Here is a 25979-nt window from a genome sequence, read left to right as displayed (position 1 = left end):
CTTACCCCAGGCCAATTAAAATAGAATCTCTAGAGATCTATTTCCATTTGTAATTTTTTCATCTTCGACTCAGGGTCTTGCTCTGTCACCTAGGCTAGATTGCAATGGTGCATTCAGAGCTCTCTGTAACCCCAAACTATTGAGCTCAAGTGATCCTCCTGCCTTGGCCTTTTGGGATCACAGGCATGAGCCATTACACCTGGCTCCATTTGTATTTTTTAAAGCTTTCCATTGGAGAATCACTGGTCTAAAAGTATTCAAGTTAATTTGAGGATTTAACTATCTCAAGCTTTATTTTTACAGGCTCCTGCAAAAAGAGGAAGTTTGGAAACTAAAGATGATATTCCATTTCGAAAAGTTCTTGGCAGTCCAGGTAGAGGATCAATTAAGGCTGTAGCAGGAAGTGGAATAGCTGTTACTCGGACGATTCCTTCTTTGACGTCTACATCAACGCCTCTTAGATCAGGGTTGCTAGAAAATCGGTAGGACAAACTGTTTTTTCTTAGTCATTAGCTGTACTGTTTGTAAATGTCTTTTTTAGGCCTTTTAGAAATACCAATAATTTGAGGAGAAATAAAGGTATAAGGTACATTTATTTTTTTATTTTTTTTTGAGACGGAGTTTCGCTCTTGTTACCCAGACTGGAGTGCAATGGCGGGATCTCGGCTCACCGCAGCCTCCGCCTCCTGGGTTCAGGCAATTCTCCTGCCTCAGCCTCCTGAGTAGCTGGGATTACAGGCACGCGCCACCATTCCCAGCTAATTTTTTATATTTTTAGTAGAGACGGGGTTTCACCTTGTTGACCAGGATGGTCTTGATCTCTTGACCACATGATCCACCCGCCTCAGCCTCCCAAAGTGCTGGGATTACAGGCGTGAGCCACCGCGCCTGGCACTAGAGTACATTTTTGGTAGATGTAATGATGATTTATCATACAAAGTTTATGTCAGTGACACATTGAGCATGCAGATATATAGCATATAAACTTAAATGTGGTGTAGAGAATTAAGTAACAGTCCCATTTCCTGTCCTATGTTGGTTTATAAATTTTAATGATATGAATTATGACTTTTTAAAAGTAACCTTTTCTTTGTTCTTTATAGTACTGAAAAGAGGAAAAGAATGTTATCAACTGGCTCAGAACTGAATGAAGATTACCCTAAGGAAAATGATTCATCATCGTAAGTTACTTTAAGGACCTTTATGGTATTACAGCAGTATTTCTTATACTGGTATTTATGACCATTGGGGAAGATTGGGGGAATGGTTTTAATTTATGAGAATTCCAAAGATAGAAGAACAGAATTTAAAGTGGTTTGGTGACAGTAGACTCTAGGCTCAATAGGGAGGGAAATTAGCCATTGCTATTGCTTTGGTCATTTCATTGCATTTCTCTTATCCTGCCTTTTTAAAAATATGCAGTACTTAGTGGGAGAATAGAACTGAAGAACTCTAAACAAATGTTTCTTGCTGGCTGCTGTTTTAGTGTGAACGCTTTCTTGTCTTCTTTATGCTTATTTTTTTTAATTTAGTTTTTACTTTTTCCACTTTACTCATGTAAAAAGTCAGCCTAGAAGTTAAAGGATGTGAGCCTGTGTGTTCCAGGCAAGTAGCATTAATCTTTCAGAGATGTTTTCTGCATGGAACAAAAGGGAATAGATCAACCCAGGGTGCTCACCAACTCATAATCATCTTCCTCATTTTGTGAGGAATTTTTTTTTGTTTGTTTTCTAAGGGAGAAAACTAATTATACAGTTATTGGTTAAAACTTCAATTCATACCTTAACAGAATCAGTTGGTAGACAGTTAATTGGTACTTGAGGTCAAGGGGTCACCAGAAAAGAGTTGGGAAAAAGCCATAGAAACTTTATGTGTTAATTGATTTGCTGCTGTAATAGATGTAAAAGTCTCGAGTAGGTGATAGGACTGGTATCTGAAACTATAATCACTGTGGACTCAGATTATTTCTGTCTTGTTGATCTATCATCCTTAATAAGCAGCCTCCATTTTGTGGACCAAAGTAGCTGCTTCAGTCTCCAAAACAGAAGGCATACTGTTTTCCTTAGGCTGGAAATTGTATATATCACCTTTGTGCATAGCGCATTGGCCAGAACTTAATCACATGGTTACATCAGGTTATGAGAAAGTCTGGGAAATATGTCTGTGTTTCAACTATTGTGGCAAAAGGGTGCAGTGGTTATTTGGGGACAACTAACACAACAAATAGTCTGCTGTACCTTGCCCCTCCAGCCACCAAAATAACCCAGTTCACTATTCTTCCCATACGTAGAACACCCTTACCCCCATCCAAATGGAGAAGAACTCCAAATCTCATGAGAACACTGTATCTAGCTCAGTGTCTAGGATCTTTGGGTGATCCGTCTCTCTTTGTACAGGCTTCTCTATGAGGTTGGGACCATGCCCCTCATGGTCTGGTATCTAAAAACTAAAAGGCAAGTTAATTTGCATTCCCCACTCTGGTCCTCAGGTACACATCATTTTACATTGCTGGAGTAGGAACAGAATAACCACAATAAAAATTTCTTTTAAAAATAGACAAGAAGTGAGGTGTGGTGGCTCACGCCTGTAATCCCAGCACTCGGGAGGCCGAAGCAGGTGGGTCACAAGGTGAGGAGTTTGAGACCAGCTTGGCCAACATGGTGAAACCCATCTCTACTAAAAATACAAAAATTAGCTGGGTGTGGTGGCGGGCACCTGAAATCCCAGTTACTTGGGAGGCTGAGGCAGGAGGATCACTTGAACCCAGGAAGTGGAGGTTGCAGTGAGCTGAGGTTGCACCACTGCACTCCAGTCTGGGTAACAGAACAAGACTTTGTCTCAAACAAACAAAAAGTAGTCAAAAATAGGAAACCAGAGGGGTCTTGGGTCTATAGCAGTGATAAAATCTTGCTAGTTGGAAATTGTGAGGACAGTTTAGGTGGTGGAATAAGTTCCTGGTTAGCCTATCTAGAAGTCTGATTCTGTTGTCTGGGAGAAACCTGCTTGCCCATTGTACTACATGTGACCACTGGCTTTGCCTTCTGGTGGGTTTTCCTTGTTTGTTTTCTTTAAAGGCCACCACCAAAACAGATTTTGAAGACTATATTCTTCATCAGGGTCGTATAGCTTTTGCAGCCTGCTTCATCCAAGTTTAAAGATTCTTTAAAGGTAAACCAAGCCGTGCTTCAGAAAGAATTGGGGTCTGTATATATGCATATATTTTTATTTTTTTAATTTATTTTTGTTTTTGAGATGGAGTCCCATTCTGTTGCCCAGGCTGGAGTGCTGTGGCACAATATCGGCTCACTGCAACCTCCACCTCCCGGGTTCAAGCGATTCTGCTGCCTCAACCTTCCGAGTAGCTGGGATTGCAGGTGTACACCACCATGCCTGGCTAATTTTTGTATTTTTAGTAGAGATGGGGTTTCACTATGTTGTCCAGGCTGGTCTCAAACTCCTGACCTCGGGTGATCTGCCTGCCTTGGCCTCGCAAATTACTGGGATTATAGGCCTCAGCCACCACACCTGGCTGCTATGTTACTTTTCATCAGTGATTGCCAGTTGACTAGCTTTCATCTGAATTTATATGTCCAAATAGGACCTTGTTGAATGCAATAAGAAGCACTAACACAGACCAGTATCCTTAATTGTCTTAATCTTTTACTATAGAACTATAGGTTCAGTGAGTGTAAGTTTTGCCTTTCAAGACATTAATATGGCAGTTTTTATCAAATATTTTACTAAGGCATAACAGTGGTCACTACCTTTCTAATCTGTAGTATTGGTGTTCTTACCTCCCTACCCTCTTACTAAGCTAGTGCCATATACTTTAGGTTTGTTATGGTAGCACCCCACTTTTAGTAACAAAATTTGTATATTCAAAGCCTACTTGAAAGGAACAAAATTCACTCTAGCCAATTGATATGGAAAGGTATTGTCACACAATGAGTATTAAATGGCTTATTAGAATCATTAGGAAAGTTGAAAAGATAGTCTCTAAGTTAGGTTTTCAGGAATGATTTTGAGAAGTATTCCCCAAACCAGATCACCAAAGATACTCCTGGATATTCTGTTGTGAGGCTAACAGCTGAATTGGAATCTATCATGAAAGCTGTCCTCTTTAGAACCATGCTGTCACTGCCAAGATTGGAAATCTTGTACGGAAAAACCAAGATGATATTTAGCATCAGAAATAGCGGAATAGTAATGCTTTTGCCTTATGTACACTAAGTTTGGGCTCCCTAGAAGCTGACCTAGATGAATATATTTGTGCAAGTGACATTTAAACCAGTGCTTATAGAGAAGACAAATAACAGAGTGGGAGAAGCAGGCCAGAGAAGAAGAGGAAGCCGAGGTAGAGTGTGATCTCAAGTAAAAGTACCAAAGAGAATAGGCTTCATCTTGATCCAGCAGGGAAACTCTTGGGTTGTTCCAGCTTGAGGCAGGGAGGCTGGGCTTTCGATATTTCCATACTGGACAGTCTTTGGTTACCAGTTCCCCTGGCTCTGTCCAGGTGGGCACAATGTTTTAAGTAGTTCAAATGCAGTCCTCTGAAGAACTGCAGATGCCTATTGGTGAACCACATTGAAAATACACAGTCTAGGGGTGTGTAAATATTAAAAAGGATCTTAGGGACTCTGATGGAGTGTCACCATTGTCCATTAAAAGAGATGGTACTATAGTTCCCCCTTCCCCTAGCTTGTACCATTTATATTGATTCCTGTCTTGTATTAAATTTTATTTTGTCATAGAGTCTTCATATTGTTGCTTCGCAGTTCTGGGGAAGAATCTTACAAAAGGAGGCTTAGTGGGATGCAGTGTGTTGCTGCTGATGGTCTTAGGACTATAACCATATTGTCTTCTCTTTCTACCATTAATTCCATGCATCCTTTACTAACATTTCTTCTCATCTTGATGGTTTGACTGAATGGCATGACCAAGATCTTCATCTGAGGGATTTAAGCCTTTGGTTACCATGTGCTTGTCAGGCTGTGGTTGTTGTAATTGCCTATTATAATTACTTGAGATATATGCTGCCACTGAGCATGAGAGCACTAAAAGGCACTCTAGTGAATCCTCTTTGTTCCAATTATATTCCTCACTACCCTCATTATATAGCAGCAATCTTTCTTTTTTTACAATAATCAGTCATTTACCCCTGCCAATATGGCAACTCCTTTTTCTTCCTATGAATCTGCCTGCATGAGGGGCTCAAAATAGCTAGGTAACAGCTGTAACTTCAGGTTTAATTGTTCTTTAACTAGCCTCCTTGATTTAAAAGCACCCCCCTCTGGGAACTAGGACCCACAAAATCTAATTTGGAGAGACAGAAAGCACAAATTCTCGAAGTGAGTTACTGAAAATATTGACAGTAGGTCCTTCTGCTTCTACTTCTTGGTGGCTGGACCTGTGTATTTTTTATAAAGGTAATGATTTGTTGGTATCTTGAAGGCCACCCTATTCTCAATGAGATTCTTTCCACACTGCACTTTTAAAGGTATGATTGTAGCAGCTTTGGGGTAATATTGTATGTGGTAGGAACTGCGGATCTGTGGTCATATGCCCTTGTTGTACCTCCTGTTCTGCAAAGTGGAATCCTCGTTCTAAGATATTATGTGAGTTTTCATGTTAGTGAATGAGATAATCCTGTGAGCCCTTGGATAGTAATGCTGGTCAAGGCACTGGAGACAGTATAAGCAAATGCATATAGTAGTCCCTCACCTTATCCGTGATTTTACTTTCCATGGTTTCAATTACCCATGGTCAACCTTGGTCCAAAAATGTTAAATGGAAAATTTCAGAAATAAATAATTCGTAAGTTTTGTTTTGTTTTTTGTTTTTTGGGTTTTTTTTTACTTTTTTTTAAATTTATTGCATTTTAGGTTTTGGGGTACATGTGCAGAACGTGCAAGACAGTTGCATAGGTACACACATGGCAGTGTGTTTTGCTTCCTTTCTCCCCTTCACCCACATTTGTCATTTTTCCCCAGGCTATCATTCCCCAGCTCCCCACCCCGCTGGCCCCCCCTTTTCTCCCCAATAGACCCCAGTGTTTAGTACTCCCCTCCCTGTGTCCATGTGTTCTCATTTTTCATCACCCTCCTATGAGTGAGAATATGCAGTATTTCATTTTCTGTTCTTGTGTCAGTTTGCTGAGAATGATGTTCTCCAGATTCATTCATGTCCCTACAAACAACACGATCTCATCATTTCTGATTGCTGCATAATATTCCATGGTGTATATGCCACATTTTCCCAATCCAGTCTATCATCGATGGGCATTTGGGTTGATTCCAGGTCTTTGCTATTGTAAACAGTGCTGCAATGAACATTCGTGTGCATGTGTCCTTATAGTAGAACGATTTATAGTCCTTTGGATATATACCCAGTAATGGGATTGCTGGGTCAAATGGAATTTCTATTTCTAAGGCCTTGAGGAATCGCCACACTGTCTTCCACAATGGTTGAACTAATTTACACTCCCACCAACAGTGTAAAAGTGTTCCTTTTTCTCCACATCCTCTCCAGCATCTGTTGTCTCCAGATTTTTTAATGATCGCCATTCTAACTGGCGTGAGATGGTATCTCAATGTGGTTTTGATTTGCATCTCTCTGATGACCAGTGATGATGAGCGTTTTTTCATATGATTGTTAGTCTCATATATGTCTTCTTTTGTAAAGTATCTGTTCATATCCTTTGCCCATTTTTGAATGGACTTGTTTGTTTTTTTCCTGTAAATCTGTTTGAGTTCTTTGTAAATTCTGGATATCAGCCCTTTGTCAGATGGGTAAACTGCAAAAATTTTTTCCCATTCTGTTGGTTGCTGATTCACTCTAGTGACTGTTTCTTTTGCCGTGCAGAAGCTGTGGAGTTTGATTAGGTCCCATTTGTCTATTTTGGCTTTTGTTGCCAATGCTTTTGGTGTTTTGTTGATGAAGTCCTTGCCTACACCTATGTCCTGGATGGTTTTGCCTAGATTTTCTTCTAGGGTTTTTATGGTGCCAGGTCTTATGTTTAAGTCTTTAATCCATCTGGAGTCAATTTTAGTGTAAGGTGTCAGGAAGGGGTCCAGTTTCTGCTTTCTGCACATGGCTAGCCAGTTTTCCCAACACCATTTATTAAACAGGGAATCCTTTCCCCATTGCTTGTTTTTGTCAGGTTTATCAAAGATTGTATGGTTGTAGATATGTTGTGTTGCCTCTGATGCCTCTGTTTTGTTCCATTGGTCTATATCTCTGTTTTGGTACCAGTACCATGCTGTTTTGATTACTGTAGCCTTGTAGTATAGTTTGAAATCCGGTAGTGTGATGCCCACTGCTGTGTTCTTTTTGCTTAGAATTGACTTGGCTATGCGGGCTCTCTTTTGGTTTTATATGAAGTTCATGGTGGTTTTTTCCAGTTCTGTGAAGAAAGTCAATGGTGGCTTGATGGGGATAGCGTTGATTCTGTAAATTACTTTGGGCAGTATAGCCATTTTCATGATATTAATTCTTCCTAACCATGAACATGGAATGTTTCTCCATCTGGTTGTGTCCTCTCTTATTTTGTTGAGCAGTGGTTTGTAGTTTTCCTTGAAGAGGTCCCTTACGTTCCTTGTGAGTTGTATTCCTAGGTATTTTATTCTTTTGTAGCAATTGTGAATGGCAGTTCGTTCTTGATTTGGCTTTCTTTAAGTCTGTTATTGGTGTAGAGGAATGCTTGTGATTTTTGCACATTGATATTATATCCTGAGACTTTGCTGAAGTTGCTTATCAGTTTCAGGAGTTTTTGGGCTGAGGCGATGGGGTCTTCTAGGTATACTATCATGTCGTCTGCAAATAGAGACAATTTGGCTTCCTCCTTTCCTATTTGAATAGGCTTTATTTCTTTTTCTTGCCTGATTGCTCTGGCTAAAACTTCCAGTACTATATTGAATAGGAATGGTGAAAGAAGGCATCCTTGTCTAGTGCCAGATTTCAAAGGGAATGCTTCCAGTTTTTGCCCATTCAGTATGATATTGGCTGTTGGTTTGTCGTAAATAGCTTTTATTACTTTGAGATACGTTCCATCGATACCGAGTTTATTGAGGGTTTTTAGCATAAAGGGCTGTTGAATTTTGTCGAATGCCTTCTCTGCGTCAATTGGGATGATCATGTGGTTTTTGTTTTTGGTTCTGTTTATGTGGTGAATTACGTTTATAGACTTGCATATGTTGAACCAGCCTTGCATCCCCGGGATGAATCCTACTTGATCATGATGGATAAGTTTTTTGATTTGCTGTTGCATTCGGCTTGCCAATATTTTATTGAAGATTTTTGCATCTATGTTCATCATGGATATTGGCCTGAAGTTTTCTTTTCTTGTTGGGTCTGCCGGGTTTTGGTATCAGGATGATGTTGGTCTCATAAAATGATTTGGGAAGGATTCCCTCTTTTTGGATTATTTGGAATAGTTTTAGAAGGAATGGTACCAGCTCCTCCTCGTGTGTCTGGTAGAATTCGGCTGTGAACCCATCTGGACCTGGGCTTTTTTTGTGTGATAGACTCTTAATTGCTGCCTCGACTTCAGACCTTGTTATTGGTCTATTCATAGTTTCAGCTTCCTCCTGGTTTAGGCTTGGGAGGACACAGGAGTCCAGGAATTTATCCATTTCTTCCAGGTTTACTAGTTTATGTGCATAGAGTTGTTTGTAATATTCTCTGATGATGGTTTGAATTTCTGTGGAATCTGTGGTGATTTCCCCTTTATCATTTTTTATTGCATCTATTTGGTTGTTCTGTCTTTTCTTTTTTATCAATCTGGCTAGTGGTTTGTCTATTTTGTTGATCTTTTCAAAAAACCAGCTCTTGGATTTATTGATTTTCTGAAGGGTTTTTCGTGTCTCTATCTCCTTCAGTTCTGCTCTGATCTTAGTTATTTCTTGTCTTCTGCTAGGTTTTGAGTTCTTTTGATCTTGCTCCTCTAGCTCTTTCAATTTTGACGATAGGGTGTCAATTTTGGATCTCTCCATTCTCCTCATATGGGCACTTATTGCTATATATTTTCCTCTAGAGACTGCTTTAAATGTGTCCTAGAGATTCTGGCATGTTGTGTCTTTGTTCTCATTGGTTTCGAAAAACTTCTTTATTTCTGTCTTCATTTCATTGTTTGTTTTGTTTTTGAGATGGGGTCTTGCTCCAGCCCAGGCTAGACTGCAGCGGTGCAGTCATAGCCTACTACAGCCTCCAACTCCTGGGCTCAAACAGTCAAGCCTCAGCCTCCCAAACATAACTATAGGCATGTGTCACCATATCTGGCTAGTCTTGGCTATTTTGATTTTTATAGGAGTGGGGTCTTGCTGTGTTGCCCAGGCTAGTCTTGAACTCCTGCCCTCAAATAATCCTCCCATCCTGGCTTCCGAAAGTGCGGGGATTATAGGCGTAAACTACTGCACCTGGCCCTAATTTGTAAGTTTTAAATGGTATACTGTTTTGAATAGCACGATGAAATCTTGAGCTGTCCCATTCCATCCGGCCTGGGACATGAATCATTCCCTTGTTTAGTGTCTCCACACTGTATATGCTATCCACCTGTTAGTCACTTAGTAGCCATCTTCGTTATCAAATCAATTGTGACAGTATTGCTGTGATTCTGTTAAGTAACCCATATATTAATAATTACCCAAAGCATGACAGTAGGGATCCTGGCAATTCAGATGTGCCAGAGAGAAACTGTAAAATGCCTCCTTTAAGTGGAAAGGTAAAAGGTAAAACCTCTCAACAAAGAAAGAAAAAAGCTTTTTTTTTGAGATGGATTTTCACTCTGTCACCTAGGCTAGCGTCACCCAGAGGTTGTAATGGCATGATCCTGGCTCATTGCACCCTTTGCCTCCTGGTGTCGAGCAGTTCTGCCTTAGCCTTCTAGGTAGCTGGGATTACAGGCCTGCAGCACCAAGCCTGGCTAATTTTTGTATATTTAGTAGAGATGGGGTGTCCAGGCTGGTTTCGAACTCCTGACCTCATGATCTGCCCACCTTGGCCTCCCAAAGTGCTGGATTACAGTCCTGAATCATCGTGCATGGTCAGATTTTTGACTTTTTTGAGACAATCTTGCTCTCTTACCCAGGCTGGGGTGCAGTGACACAATCTCGGCTCACTGCAACCTCTGCCTCCCAGGGTCAGGTGATCCTTCCACCTCAGCCTCCCAAGGAGCTGGGACTACAGGCATACACCACCACCCCTGGCTAATTTTTGTATTTTTTGTAGAGACAAGGGTCTCATCATGTTGCCCAGGGTGGTCTCAAACTCCTGAGCTTAAATGATCTGCCGGCCTCAGCCTCCCAAAGTGCTGGGATTACACGTATGAGCCACCATGCCTGGCCAATAAAGAGAATCTTATGCTGAGGTTGCAGGGATCTGTGGTAAGAATGAATCTTATATGCATGGAATTGTGAAGAAGGAAAAAAAAATTATGTTAGTTTTTGTGTTCTACCTCAAACTCAAACCACCAAACTGCAGCCACAGTATAGGATAACTGCTTAGTTAGATTGGAAAGGGCAGGCTGGGCACGGTGGCTCATACCTGTAATCCTAGCACTTGGGCCATGTGTCTACCACTGTTAACAGGCTAGCCTGGGATTATTCACATAGCAGGGGCAGGGTTCCAAGAGAGTGAGTGGAAACCTGAAGGACACCTTTAGGCTTAGTGTCAGAACTCACACACTGTTAACTTGTGTCACATTGTTTTGGGAAAAGGAAATCACAGGACTAGCCCCATTAAGGGATGAGGAAATAGACTGTATTTATTGATGAGAGCCTTGAATATAGGGAGGGAAATAATTTGGGACATTTTAAAAACAACTTTATTAAGTTACAATTTACATGCCATATAGTTGACCCATTTTAAGGGTATATAAGTCAGTGATTTTTAGTACATTTTTTGTTATGTTACATCATCATTATCTAGTTTCAGAACATTTCCATTACCCTAATAAGATCTATTGTGTCATCATTCTACGACATTTCTAAAATACTGGAGATGCTGCCTGAGCCTTATCCTTCTCTACCTTATTTCATCCTAGTTCACCACAGATGAAAATCTTAGCAATTGTAACACTGTAAGATGTCAGCAGTGGCCGGGTGTGGTGGCTCACGCCTGTAATCCCAACACTTTGGGAGGCCAAGGCGGGTGGATCATGAGGTCGGGAGATTGAGACCACCCTGACCAACATGGTAAAACCCCATTTCTGCTGAAATGCAAAAAATTAGTCAGGCATGGTGGCACACGCCTGTATTCCCAGCTACTCAGGAGGCTGAGATGTGGGAATCACTTGCACCCGAGTGGCGGAGGTTGCAGTGAGCCTAGATCATGCCACTGCACTCCAGCCTGGCGACAGAGCAAGACTCTGTCTCAAAAAAAAAAAAAAAGATGTCTATCAGCAACAGAATTTCTGTTGCCATTGCCAAACAAGAGTGCAGTTCCAGAATCCTATCTCTAGAGTGTGCTTCCTAGTCCCATTTTTAGTACCAATTGTTGATTATGTTCCCCAGAAGTAAGAGTCTGAAATGGAGATTAGTGTGCACAAGAGTTATTAAGGATGTACTCCCAGAGAAGATAGTGAAGGGAGTAAGGAAAGCAAGGTAGATAAGGGCAGGAAACAAAGCATGGATGTGATCCCAGAGAAGTCACACAAAGTCATGAAGGTTAGTCTTCATCCTGATCTTAGAGAAATCTGTTATGGTGCTTCCACCATAAAGCTGTTTTAATCAAAATCAAGAGAGCTGGGCTTCTTTACTCTAGTGCCTGGCCTTATTTGTGACTCTGAGATTACAGGCAAAGTATCTCTAATAGCTTGAGGGCAGTCCTGTGAAGAAGAGCCCTTGGTACTGGCTATCAAAAACATACATAAGTTGGTTGTGAAGGTATGGAAGAGAGAATACAAAAATTAGTCAGAGGGAATCTAGGTGGAGTGCACTTACATTACCTGCCACAGATTTAGTTCGTGATGGTTCCCATAAATTAGCACTGTTAAAGCATGAACATTTATTTGAATGGGCACTTCTCTACTTGTGTGGGTTGAAGTATTTGAAGATAATATAGGGGAGAAATGGGCTTTTAAAAAATTTTTTAACTTTGTATTCATGATCTTAAAGTATTTTAATCAATATAAATTAAAATGCTGTTGTCACTTAGCAAATAGTATGTCTTTTTTTTTTTTTTTTTGAGACACAGTCTCCCTTTGTCGCCCTGCGGTGGTGCAATCTTGGCTCACTGCAACCTCTACTTCCTGGGTTCAAGCAATTCTCCTGCCTCAGCCTTCTGAGTGAGTAGCTGGGACTACAGGCGTGTGCCACCACACGTGGCTAATTTGTTGTATTTTTAGTAGAGACGGGGTTTCACTGTGTTAGCCAGGATGGTCTCAATCTCCTGACCTCAAGTGATCCTCCCACCTCGGCCTCCCAAAGTGCTGGGATTACAGACATGAGCCAATGCGCCTGGCCACAAATTTCTAATCATGTGGAATATAAGATTTTGATTTAATTTTTTTTCTTTTTTTTTTTTGAGATGGAATCTTGTTCTGTCACCCGGGCTGGAGTGCAGTGGCAAGATCTTGGCTCACCGCAACCTCTGCCTCCTGGGTTCAGGTGATTCTCCTGCCTCAGCCTCCTGAGTAGCTGGGATTACAGGTGCATACCACCATGCCCAGCTAAGTTTTGCATTTTTAGTGGAGACGGGGTTTCACCGTGTTGGTCAGGCTGGTCTCAAACTCCTGACCTGTGATCTGCCTGCCTCAGCTTCCCAAAGCGCTGGGATTACAAATGTGAGCCACCGTGTCTGGCCTGTTTTTCTTTTACATATAAACTACCAAGCTTGAACAGTTTCCTTTTTATTTTTATTTTTTTGAGACGAAGTCTCATTCTGTTGCCCAAGCTGGAGTACAGTGGCGTGATCTTGACTTACTTGCAACCTCTGCCTCCTGGCTTCAAGCGATTCTCCTGCCTCAGCCTTGGGAGTAGCTGAGGCACATGCCACCATGCCCAGCTAATTTTTGTATTTTTAGTAGAGATGGAGTTTTCACTATGTTGGCCAGGCTGGTCTCAAACTCCTGACCTTGTGATCCATTCGCCTCAGCCATCCAAAGTGCTGGGATTACAGATGTGAGCCCCTGTGCCTGGCCACATTTAGTTTACTTTTTAATTGATTCTTTTGGTATTGGTAGCTGAATTGTTTTATCTGGTCTTGCTTTTGGCCAAGAATATGTAATAATCTTGCTGTCTCTGATTTGACTTTTATATAAAGAAAATGTTCTTTTACTTTTGCTTAGTTATCAGAGTCATGGATTGGATTGGCTCTTGAGATGGTTATTAAAGATTATTTTTGTAATTCTCATTTGTTTAAGTCATTGGCATTTTGAGACTTTAACAGTCTTATAGCTTAATTTTCAAGCATATCAATGAATTTGGCACTTGAAATGTAAATGTTTTAATGACAACTGTTTAAAATTAAGAACAATATCTTTATATACCTGTACTATATTGATATAAAATTATTAACTATAGGAACAACAAGGCCATGACAGATCCCTCCAGAAAGTATTTAACCAGCAGTAGAGAAAAGCAGCTGAGTTTGAAACAGTCAGAAGAAAATAGGACATCAGGTAAGTGTTTCATCTTACAATAAAAAGGTCATATTTATTATATATTATATTTATCATATTTATTATATGATGTATTTATTATACTCGAAATAAAAACCTAACCCCAGACATACATCTCTACATTATTTAGGAATAGCATAATATGGTATTAGTGTTGTTTTTTTTTTTTTGAAACAGAGTCTCACTCTGTTGCCCAGGGTGGAGTGCAGTGGTGTGATACTGGCTTACTGCAACCTCCACCTCCTGGATTCAAGTGATTCTCCTGCCTCAGCCTGTCATGTAGCTGGGACTACAGGCATGAGCCACCATTCCCAACTAATTTTTGTATTTTTAGTAGAAATAAGGTTTCGCCATCTTGGCCAGGCTGGTTTCAAAATCCTGACTGCAGGTGATCCACCCACCTGGGTCTCCTAAAGTGCTGCGATTATTGGTTTGAGCCACTGTGCCTGATGTTGTCTGGTATTAGTTATTGGGCACCAATTTGTACCCAGAACTTGGCTAAAATATTTTAAAGTATTAGATTCAGGGGAACTTGTATTCTGTTTATAAAGAACCCAGTCTTTACCTTCTTCTTCCCCTAACTGGCTACCTAGAATTAAGTTCTTTGATTGTCAAAGTACCAGGATCCTGGAATAAATTAGAGAAGTAAAGTGGTGGCAATTAAGGCGCATCAGTGTTAGTGCTTTTTAGTGGCTTCAGAAGATCTTGAAATTATTGTCCAAAGCAGTTATTTAAACTTAACCTTCTACCCTGTTTTTACAAAAAAATGTTTTTGTCAGATGTTTCCCACATCTGTTTGATTCTTTGAAATCCTTAGAGAATCCAATATCTGGTATTAACTTGAGCAACTTTAACTTGAAGTAAGCTAAAATATGGCATGATTTTGATAAATTGATAGTTTAAGAGAATCCAGTTGATCAGAACTCTAGGAATGTTCTTCTTTTAGCAGTTTGGGATTGTAACATTGACTCTTACAGAAAGAAATATCACATGTAAGTCTTACCTCTGAAATAGCATTTAGAAGCTATAAATTCCACTTACTGTCTCTCAGCTTTTATAATCAGCCTGTAGTTAGAAAACAGAAAACCTGAAATGTAATAAGCCTTAACAATGCTGAATTTAAGGTACATCTTAAAAAATGATGTGGAAGAGAGAAGGAAGTGTGTGGTCAAATGGGAAGATTAATGGAACAAAATGTAGACGTTTAAAATATGTTAAAGTTACAGAATTAATTGGTGGAAGAACTAAAGTAACGCTTCTAATAATTGGTTGGAGAGAAGAGAACATGAGTAGGGGTGATATTAATTTTCTACAATAAAGAGTCAGCTGAAACTTTAAAACGAATAAATGAAGAAGTAGTAGAAATGTTATTAACACTGTTGAGGAAATCAGAAAAAAATTTTTTTTAAATAGTTAAAAATTAGAAGCACAACTTGTATTGCTTTGGGGCAGGGGAGGATAGCTTTGCTATTATATCTTCTTTCACAGTATTTGATCTTTTAACATGCATGTATACAGGCATACTTTGGAGATATTGCAGGTGAGGTTCCAGAACAGATAAATAAAGCTAATAGCACAAATAAAGAAAGGATGAATTTTTTTGGTTTCCCAGGGCATATAAAAGTTATGTTTACATTATACTGGAGTCTGTTGAGATGGAGTCTGTCTCTGTTGCTGAGGCTGGAGTGCAATGGCTGCATCTCTGCTCACTGCAACTTCCACCTCTTAGGTTCAAGTGATTCTCCTGCCTCAGCTTCCCGAGTAGCTGGGATTACAGGCACCCGCCACCATGCCTGACTAATTTTTGTATTTTTAGTAGAGACGGTTTCACCATGCTGGCCAGGCTGCTCTTGAGCTCCCAACCTCAGGTGATCTGCCAGCCTCAGCTTCCCAAAGTTCTGGGATTACAGATGTGAGCCACCGCACCCAGCTTTTTTTTGAAACGGTCTCACTCTGTCGCCCAGGCTGGAGTTTAGTGGTGTGATCTTGGCTCACTGCATCCTTGATCTCCCAGGCTTAAGCGATCCTCCCACCTCAGCCTCCCAAGTAGCTGGGATTACAGGTGCATGCCACCATGCCTGGCTCAATTTTTGTATTTTTTGTAGAGACGTGGTATTGCCATATGGCCCAGGCTGGTCCCCAACTTCTGGGCTCAAGTGTTGGGGACCAGCCTTGGCCTCCCCAAGTACTAGAATTACAGACAGGAGCCACTGCACCTGGCAGTCTTAATTTTAAAATATTTCATTCCTAAAAAATACTAACAATCATCTGAATCTTCAGTGAGTTGTAATCTTTTTGCTGGTGAAGGGTCTTATTTTTGTGTTGTTGGCTGCTAATTAGGGCAGCTGTGGCAGTTTCTTAAAATAAGACAATTTGTCACATTGTCAATTGACTCTTCCTTTCATGAAAGATTTCCCTGTAGCATGTGATACTGCTTGATAGGATTTTACCCCCAGAACTTTCAAAATTGACATCAGTCTTTTCAGACACTACCATTGCTTTCTCAACTAAATGTATCTAATATTCTAAATCCTATGTTGTCATTTCAACAACATTCATGGTTTCTTTACCAGGAGTAGAGTTCATCTCAAGAAACTACTTTATTTGCTCATCCATAGGAAGCAACTCTCCATCCATTAAAGTCTGATCATGGGATTGTAGCAGTTCAGTCACATCTGTAGACTCCACTTCTAATTCTAATTCTCTTGATATTCCCACAACATTTGCAATTGACTGTATCTCCACTGATGTGTTGAGCCCTCAAAGTTATCTGTGACGGTTGGAATCAACTTCCAGACTCCTGTTATGGTTGCTCTTTTGACCTCTTCTCATGAATTATCAGTGTTCTTAATGACATCTAGAATGATAAATTCTTTCCAGAAGATTTTCAGTTCACTTTGCCTAGCTCCATCACAGGAATCACTGTCTGCCATATAGCCTTATGAAATGTATTTCTTAAACAGTAAGACTTGAACATTGAAATGACTCCTTGATCCATGGTCTGTAGAATAGTTGTTGTGTTAGTAGGCATGAAAACATTATCTTTGTACTTCTCCATCAGAGCTCTTGAGTTACTAGGTTCATCGTCAAGGAGCAGTAGTATTTTGAAAACAATCTTTTTTTCTGAGCAATGGCTATCAATAGTGGCTTAAAATATTGACTAAATCATGCTGTAAACAGATGTGTTGTCATCTCGGTTTCATTGTTCCATATCTAGAGCACAGGCAAGTAGATTTAGCATAATTCTTAAGGGCCCTAGGATTTTCAGTATGGTAAGTGTGCATTGGCTTCAGCTTCAAGTACTCAGCTGCATTAGCCCCTACCAAGAGAATCAGCCTGGCCTTTGAAACTTTAAAGCTAGGCATTAATTTCTCTCTAGCTATGAAACTCTTAGATGGCACCTTCTTCCAGTATTACGCTGTTTGATCTACGTTGAAGACTTGTTGTTTAACCTAGCCACCTTCATCAGTGATCTTGGCTAGATCTTCTCAGTAACTTGCTGCAGCATTAATAGCAGTACTTGCTGCTTCACTTTGTACTTTAATGTTACGGAGATGGCTTCTTTACTTAAATCTCTTGAACCAGTGCCTACTAGCTTCACACTTTTCTTCTGCCTCTCTCAGCCTTCATAGAATTGAAGAGAATTAGACTTTTACCCTGGATTAGGCTTTGGCTTAAGAGAATGTTGTGGCTGGTTTGATCTTCCATATAGACTCCTAAAACTTTCTCCACATCAGCAGGAAGGTTGTTTTGCTTTGTTATTACTCACGTGTTTATTTGAGTAGTACTTTTAATTTCTGTCAAGAGCTGTTTCTTTGCATTTATAAAATTGGCTGTTTAGTGCAAAAGGCCTAGCTTTCAGCCTTTCTCAGCTTTTGACATGTCTTCCTCACTGGGCTTAACTGTTGCTAGCTTTTTATTTAAAATGAGATGTGCAACTCTTTCTTTCACTTAAACATATAGAGGTCATTATAGGGTTATTAATTATCATAATTTCAATATTTTGCCTCAGGGAATAGGGAGGCCCAAGAAGAGAGACAGAGGTGGGATAGTAATGACTAGTTGGTGGAGCAGTCAGATAAATTGAGTTTGACATCTTTTTTTTTTTTTTTTTTAAATTTTTGAGTTTGACATCTTATATGGGTGGAGTTCGTGGTACCCCAAAACAATTAAAGTAGTAACATCAAAGATCACTGATCACAGATCACTGTAACAGATATAATTAAAAAGTTTGAAACATTGCAAGAATTACCAAAATGTGACATAGACATGAAGTGAGCAAGCATATACTGTTGGGAAAATTGACTTGCTTGGTGTAGGGTTGCCACAACCTTCAGTTTGTTTAAAAACAAAACAGAAACAAAAACACAACATCTGTGAGGCACACTAAGGCCAAGAGCAATAAAATGAGGTATTGCTATATTTGATGAAAAGGAAACAAAGAGTTAAATGTAATCAGAAGTAATGTATACTTTTTATTAGTAAATAAACTTGAATGGTTGATTTAGGAATTAAGTTTTTCCTTTGTTCATTTGTTTTATAGGGCTTTTACCTTTGCAGTCATCATCCTTTTATGGTAGCAGAGCTGGATCCAAGGAATACTGTCCTAGTGGCACTAACTTAGACAGGTAATGCACTGGTTATATGACTTGTGAAAAACTTAGAAGCTCTCTTTTTCAGAATATTGAATGATGGGATAGGCTATGTATTATCCTCTTAAATGAATGCAGTAATTTAACAAAGTTGATGAGAATCATAGAATCCTGACATGTTAGTTAGAAAGTATTCTAGAAATGCGCTGAGCACAGTGGTTCATACCTGTAATCCCAGCACTTTGGGAGGCTTAGGTAGAAGGATCACTTGACCCTGGGAGGCCAAGGCTGCAGAGAGCCGTAATTGTGCCACTGTATTCCAACTTGGATGACAGAACAAGTCTCTGTCTGGGAAAAAAAAAAAAAAAAAGAAACAGAGAGATAAGATCTCACTGTGTTGCCCAGGCTGGTCTCAAATTTCCAGACTTCAAACAGTCCTCCCGCCTTGACCTCCCAAAGTGCTAGGGTTACAAGTGTTGAACCACTGCTCCTGGTCTCTACAGAAATTTTTTTTTTTTTTTGAGACTAGGTCTTGTCCCATCACCCTGGCAAGAGTACAGTGGTGCTATCTCAGCTTACTGTGGCTTTGCCTCAGCCTCCCACATAGCTGGAATTACAGGTGTCTGTCACCACACCAAGCTAATTTTTGTATTTTTTTGGAGACACGGGGTTGCACCATGTTGACCAGGCTGGTCTTGAACTCCTGACCTCAAGTGGTCTGCTTGTCTTGGCCTCTTAAAGTGTTGGGATTACAGATGTGAGCCATGACACTCGGCCTGGGTATCTCTTAAATCTGGCTCTGGGAAGTTTTGTAGTGATGCCGTAGGTTGTGACTGGCAATGTTATCAGATTCTAGACCAATATATATTCTACCATCCTATGTGATGAACATACTGAGATTTCTCCTCTGAGGCATTTTTGTTGTTGTTGTTGCTGTTGTGTTATTTGTTAAGCTGCCTTCCAAAAATTAAGATACTTCCCTTAAAAAAGCAAAAGCTCTATTACATCAGTGTCTTTTATTAATATATTGGAAGAGGCTAATTGGATATTTAATAGCTGATTTTATAGATAAGCTTTTTTTTTTTTTTTTACATTTATTGGATATAAATATATAAGATACCTCCTAAGCACTTGTTAGGTCAATGCAGTGCAGCACAGAGGGGGTGATGGTTTTAAATGGCAAATGCCCAGCAATGATAGACTAGATAAAGAAAATGTAGCACATACACACCATGGAATGCCATGCAGCCATAAAAAAGGATGAGTTCATGTCCTTTGCAGGGATATGGATGAAACTGGAAACCATCATTCTCAGCAGACTAACCCAGGAACAGAAAACCAAACATCTCACATTCTCACTCATAAATGGGAGTTGAACAATGAGAACACATGGACACAGGGAGGCGAGCGTCACACCCCTGTCAGGGGGTGGGGGTCTAGGGGAGAGATAGCATTAGGAGAAATACCTAATGTAGATGATGGGTTGATGGGTGCAGCAAACCACCATGGCATGTGAAAACCTATGTAACAAGCCTACGCGTTCTGCACATGTATCTCTGAACTTAAAGTATAATTTTTAAAAAAGTAAGGGTATGTTAGTCTACAGTTGAGATGCTATATAATGACCTATTAAGTCATATTTTATTTCTTAATAGAATTTAATTCAAAGTGTAAAAAACATTTTGGTTATTTGTATAAAATGATTAAGGTAAAGAATTTGATATATTTAGGTATATTCAGCCTTGGGTGGTATCTCTCAAGCACTTTATAGATTGCAATGGTAACTAAGTTATTCGAATTTAAGAGAGGAATTTTCACGTATTTCTGCTTATTAGAAGAATCTTAAATCTAAGTTTTAAAAAAGTCTAAATTTGGTTTGCAAATGATTTACTATAATACAAATTTCTTCTCAAAATAATAGAATGCACATATTCTTTCCATATAGGAGTGATTGAGGAAAGAAATTTTTTTAGTGCAAAGCTGCACTGAAAGATAAGGTGAAAATTTCAGATCAGTGAGAAAACTAATAGTGAGCAAAGGCTAAAGCCATAAGGAATGTAGAGAACATAGATGAGAGCCAAGTGTCAATAGCTGGGACTTCAAACCGACATGAGATTGGGAACTACATGTAAAACTTAGAACTTGTTTTCTCACATGAAGCTAGGTGTCCAGAACAGCTCTTTGTGCTAGTAAACCAGAGTGGAACACTTGTGTATAAGTATTTGGGGTTGGAACCATAAATATGCTGCTTTCCTGGTACTCCCTGAGTAGAGCACAAAGACATGAAAATGGGACTAGCAATGATTAGCCTCTGGTTTACTGTTACCTGCATGGGGCCAGACTTAAGACCACTTCAAGTCCTATGCAGGGTAGACGGCCAGGCAGAAGTAACCAGTAAGTCCTTGTCAAGAATTCCTGATCATGGAATATAGCAGGGAAAAGAGACGGTAAAAATAAATGAAGAGACTTATGTTGGGCTTCTTGGTGTACCCTGCATGTCTTAGTAGTATTCTAGAAGAAAAGACTAAGGAAAATAAAGGCAAGGAAATTGTCAAAAAAGTAATAAATGAAAATGATGAAAGTCCTCACATTGAAAAGTCTCAAAAAATACCAGAGAACAAATACTTTTTTTTTTTAAGTAGAGATGGGCTTTCATCATGTTGGGCAGGCTGGTCTTGAACTCCTGACCTTGTAATCTGCCTGCCTTGGCCTCCCAACGTGCTGGGATTACAGGAGTGAGCCACTGTGCCCAGCCTGAACAAATACTTTTTTAAAAAATCCACATTTCGTGAAAAGATAACAGATGGTGGCGAAGTTGTGGAGAAAAAGGAATGTTTATGCACCGTTGGTAGGAGTGTACATTAGAGTGTGGCCATTCTTCAAAAACCTAAAGACAGAAATACCATTCAAACCAGCCTGGCTAATATGGTGAAATGCCATCTCTACTAAAAATTGAAAAAAATTAGCCGGGCATGGTGGTGGGTACCTGTAATCTCAGCTACTCAGGAGGCTGAGGCAGGAGAATCGCTTGAACCTGGGAGGCGAAGGTTGCAGTGAGGCAAGATCGTGCCATTGCACTCCAACCTGTGCGACAGAGTGAGACTCTGTCTCAAAAAAAAAAAAGGGAGATACCATTCAACCCAGCAATCCCATTACTGGGTATATACCTAAAGGAATGTAAACCACTCTATTATAAAGATACAACATGTGTGTTGTTCGTTGTAGCACTATTCACAATAGGAAAGACATGGAATCAGCCTAAATGCTCATCAATAACAGACTGGATAAAGAACATGTGGTACATATATACCATGGACTACTATGTAGCCATAAAAAAGAACAAGATTATGTCCTTTGCAGGGACATGGATGGAGCTGGAGGCCATTATCCTTAACAAACCAGCACAGTAACAGAAAACCAAATACTGCATGTTCTCACTTGTAAGTGGGAGCTGAATGATGACAACATATGGACATATAGAGGAGAACAACACACACTGGGACTTGTTGGAGGGTGGAGGGTGGGAGGAGGGAGAGAATTGGGGAAAATAATTAATGAGTATTAGGCTTAATACCTGGGTGATGAAATAATCTGTACAACAAACCCCCACGCCACAAATTTACCTATGTAACAAAACTGTACGTGTACCCCTGAACTTAAAACTTAGAAAAAAATTTATATTATAAAATTTTGGAAGCTACCAGAAAGAAGATACATCCTCTGTAAAAGAGGAGAAATGAAATTGACATTAACAGTATTGAAATAGGAAGCAGATAGATATTATGAACAGAGTTGACAACATCAAAAAATTCTATACCTTGCTAAATTATATTTCAAGAATATAGACAATTCAATTTTTATTTATTTTTTGAGGCAGAGTCTTACCCTGTCACCCAACGTGGAGTATAGTGGCATAATCATGGATCACTCCAGCCTCAACCTCCTAGGCTCAGGTGATCCTCCTGCCCACAGCCCCCCAAGTAGCTGGGACTACAGGTGTGTGCCATCACACCTGGCTTTTTTTTTTTTTTTTTTTTTTTTTTGGTAGACATGGAGTCTCACCATGTTGCCCAGGCTAGTCTGAAACTCCTGGGCTCAAGCAGTTCACCTGCCTCAACCTCCCGAAGTGCCAGGATTATAGTCATGAGCCACTGCACCTGACCAAGAATGTTATTTTTTAGATGTGCAAAGATAGAATTCATTCAGAAAGAAGAAGACTGAACAAGAAAGGAATAGTAAGAAAAATTAGTGAGCAAAAACAATTTTAAAGCATATTTTAAAATCTAAGTATTTTTAAACTTTATCTTTAGCTAGTAAGTGCATGTGGTAGAAAATTCAAATGACATAGGGTGTATAGATTAAAGAAGGCATAAATCTTTTCTTTCCTAACTCCTAGTTTTGATTTTCCCTTTTTAGACGTAACCACTGTTATTAATAACATCCTTCTGTCTGGGCGTGGTGGCTCATGCCTGTAATCCCAGTACTTTGGGAGGCGCAACCTGTACTATTTATAGGAGCTACAAAATCAGTGAGATAGATAGAAATAAATCTAATAAAAAATATGTATTTTTTTAATGAAGAAAAGGATTAGTGAGGGACATAAAGGAAGATCTAAGTAAACAAAGCTAAGGGATATAATTTATCTCCAAATTAATTTTAAAAATTTAAGGTAGTTCCAGTTGAAGTCTCATAAAGTACTTTTTATGGAACACTCCCCCTCCCCCCCAAAAAAGAATCTAAACTCTTTTTTTTTTTTAGGTGGAGTTTCCTCCCTCTGTCACCTAGGCTGGAGTACAGTGGCACAGTCCTAGTTCATTGCAGACTCTAACTCCTGGGCTCAGGCAATCCTCCTGCCTCAGCCTGCCAAATAACTGGGACTACAAGTGTGTCCTACCATGCTTGGCTAATTTAAAAAAAAAAAAAAAACTTAAGAGATGGGGTCTCTCTGTGTTGGCCAGACTGATCTCAAACTCCTCCCAAAGTCCTGGGCTTACAGGCATCAACCAATGTGCTGGGTTCAGACTTAAATTCTGTTTCTTATGAGTAAGCTTATTAAGAATAGCCAAAATAATTTTGAAGAAGGCTTAAGAAGATGACATGAATGGCCTAATGTTAAGACTTAATGTTGGTGGGGTGTGGTGATTCACGCCTGTAAATCCTAGCACTTTTGGGAGGCTGACGCAGGAAGATGGCTTGAGCCCAGGAGTTCAAGACCAGCCCTGGCAACATGGTGAGACCCTGTCTCTACAAAAAATAACAGTAATTAGCCACATGTGGTAGCATGCACTTGTAGTCCCAGCTACTCAGGAGGCTAAGGTAGGAGAATCGCTTGAGCCCAGGAGTTCGAGGGTGCAGTAAGCCATAATCATTGCCACTGCACTCCAGCCTGGGCAACAGAGCAAGACCTTGTCTCAAAAATAGAAAAGACAATGGTAAGTGATGGTGATTATTACAGGGGCTGTGTTAATATTAATCACTAATTCCTGGAAAAATAAAAATAAAGACTTGGAAACAATCTTGTGCACATATGGGGACTACTCGGATTATGGTACAGATGAAATTAAAGATTAGTGTAGGATCCAGGCTTGTTAGGTGCGGGAAAAAATTAACAAATATTGCAGCCTGCACTGGTACACCGGCGAGAAAAAAAAAAACAAAAACACAAATATTGCAGTCATAAAAAAGAATGAGTTCATGTCCTTTGCAGAACATGGCTGAAGCTAGAAGCCATCACTCAGCAAACTAACACAGGAACAGAAAACCAAACAATGCATATTTTCACTCCTAAGTGGGAATTGAATGAGAACACATGGACACGGGGAGGGGAACATCACACATCAGGGCCTGTTGGGGTATGGGGGGCAAGGGAGGGAGACTATTAGGACAAATACCTAATGCATACAGGGCTTAAAACCTAGATGAGGGGTTGATAGGTGCAGCAAACCACCATGACACATGTATACCTATGTAACAAACCTGCACATTCTGCACAGTATCCCAGAATTTGTGGTAAAATTCTTTTTTTTAATTTACAATCTCTAGATCTAAATTAAGAAAGGAATGGGTTAGTGGAATAAATTAAATGACACTACAAATTCAGCAGTTGGGACAAAATCTGAAAGTAGCCTACTGTATTTGTCAGTTCTTGCATTGCGATAAGGAAATACATGAGACTGGGTAATTTATAAAGAAACGAGGTTGGCCAGGAACAGTGGCTCATGCCTATAATTCCACCACTTTGGGAGGCCGAGGCAGGTGGATTACATGAGGTCAGGAGTTTGAGAACAGCTTGGCCAACATGGTGAAACCCCGTTTCTACTAAAAATACAAATATTAGCCGGGTATGATGGCACATGCCTGTAATCCCAGCTACTCAGGAGGCTGAGGTAGGAAGTATATCAGATATTATATCTTAAATTTCTTCCAGGAAGCAGTTGTAACATAGTTGGCGTTACCTGCACATGACCAGACTTGGTTGTCATTTGTGATATTACTGAAAAACTGCATTTTTTAGTCAGACCATTTAAAACGACCACTTAAGAAAAGGAAGTAAATTCTAGTTGTGATCTAAAAATCTGTGGGCTTCTTTTGGTAAGATTAAGGTAACCTCAGCATTAGACCTTGCCAAATAGATGTCATTGGCTTGGAAGAAAACTCCTAGAGGCATAGTATGGCACTATCTAGATATGTAGCATCAGAGGAAAGAAAAAAGAAATGCAGGATCACCACACTGTTCGGATTAATTGGAGGAAAAAAAGAAAGAAAAAAGAAATACAGTATCACCTGTTTTTAGTAGCACAGGCAGCAGCACTGTTTGGAAAAACTGAAAATCTATGACCCTGAGTGGGAAAAATGATTCAAAAGATTCAGATTCTGAATGTGAGTTATCAGAAATACCTTAACCAGTTTTATCTTATATTTTCCTTTACGCATAAGAGCAACATAATAAAAATGTATATCTAGTTACATAAAAAGTTTCAAATAAGAAGTAAAAATTCTAAGCTATAGAAATCGTTATATACTTTATTAGCATTGTTTTTCTTTCTTAGTAGTACCTGAAATAAATGGTATGTCTTATAATTGGTTGTATCTTAGATTTAACTAAATACTATTCAGTGTCCAGACGTGCAGGAAGACTAGTCAGTGTGAATAATTAGTAGAAGAAATAGTTTAGATCAGCAGTGGACCACAGGACTTCACATATTTTGGAATTAATGAGTCAGTGATTATAAAAGAACAATATGTAACACATCAAAAGAAATAAAGGAAATTTCTGCAGGAAACCTAAAAATATGAAGTTGTCACAGAATTTGAAAAAATCAAAAAGAAAATCTAGAAATGAAAAATATAAAAACAGATTCTTTTTGGGTGGTGTTTTCAGCACATATAACATAATTGAGATCAGCCTGGGCAACATGGTTAAATCTCTACAAAAAATAAAAAAGTAGCCAAGCATGATGGCATGCACTTCAGTAAGCTGAAATGAAATAATTGCCAGCCTAGAATTTTATTTGCTGTGAAAATATCCTATAGTTTTGAAGTAAAAGTGAAATAAACACTATCATACAAAACAAAATAATAACAAAGTCCACCCATAAATATGTACTAAAGGAAATGCTAAAGAATAGTTTTTGGGCAGATGGAAAAATAACTCAGATGAAAGGTTGGAGCTTCAGGAAGGATGAAGAGCAACAAAAAATAGTTAATATGCTGTCTAACTTGATAAATACTGTCTATCTTGATAAACTCATACAAAACAATAGTAATATCTT

The 25979-nt window shown here is 39.5% G+C and overlaps 1 protein-coding gene across 35 annotated transcripts in view; it reads left to right on the top strand.

Annotated features, from left to right (window-relative positions):
• USP37 (ubiquitin specific peptidase 37) overlaps positions 1–25979 on the top strand; it is a 109149-nt gene that overhangs the window by 19582 nt on the left and 63588 nt on the right. For all 35 annotated transcript variants that reach the window (XM_078328534.1, XM_078328531.1, XM_078328552.1 and 32 more), the window contains 4 exons: positions 304–482; positions 1104–1181; positions 13518–13615; positions 18159–18243. In XM_078328534.1, the coding sequence (XP_078184660.1) occupies positions 304–482; positions 1104–1181; positions 13518–13615; positions 18159–18243 (440 nt within the window). The remainder of the gene's footprint in view (positions 1–303; positions 483–1103; positions 1182–13517; positions 13616–18158; positions 18244–25979) is intronic.

Source organism: Callithrix jacchus, chromosome 6, assembly GCF_049354715.1.
Source record: "Callithrix jacchus isolate 240 chromosome 6, calJac240_pri, whole genome shotgun sequence".
NCBI lineage: Eukaryota > Metazoa > Chordata > Mammalia > Primates > Cebidae > Callithrix > Callithrix jacchus.
The sequence above is the reverse complement of the archived record's forward strand: the minus strand, read 5'-3'. Positions and strand labels throughout refer to the sequence as shown.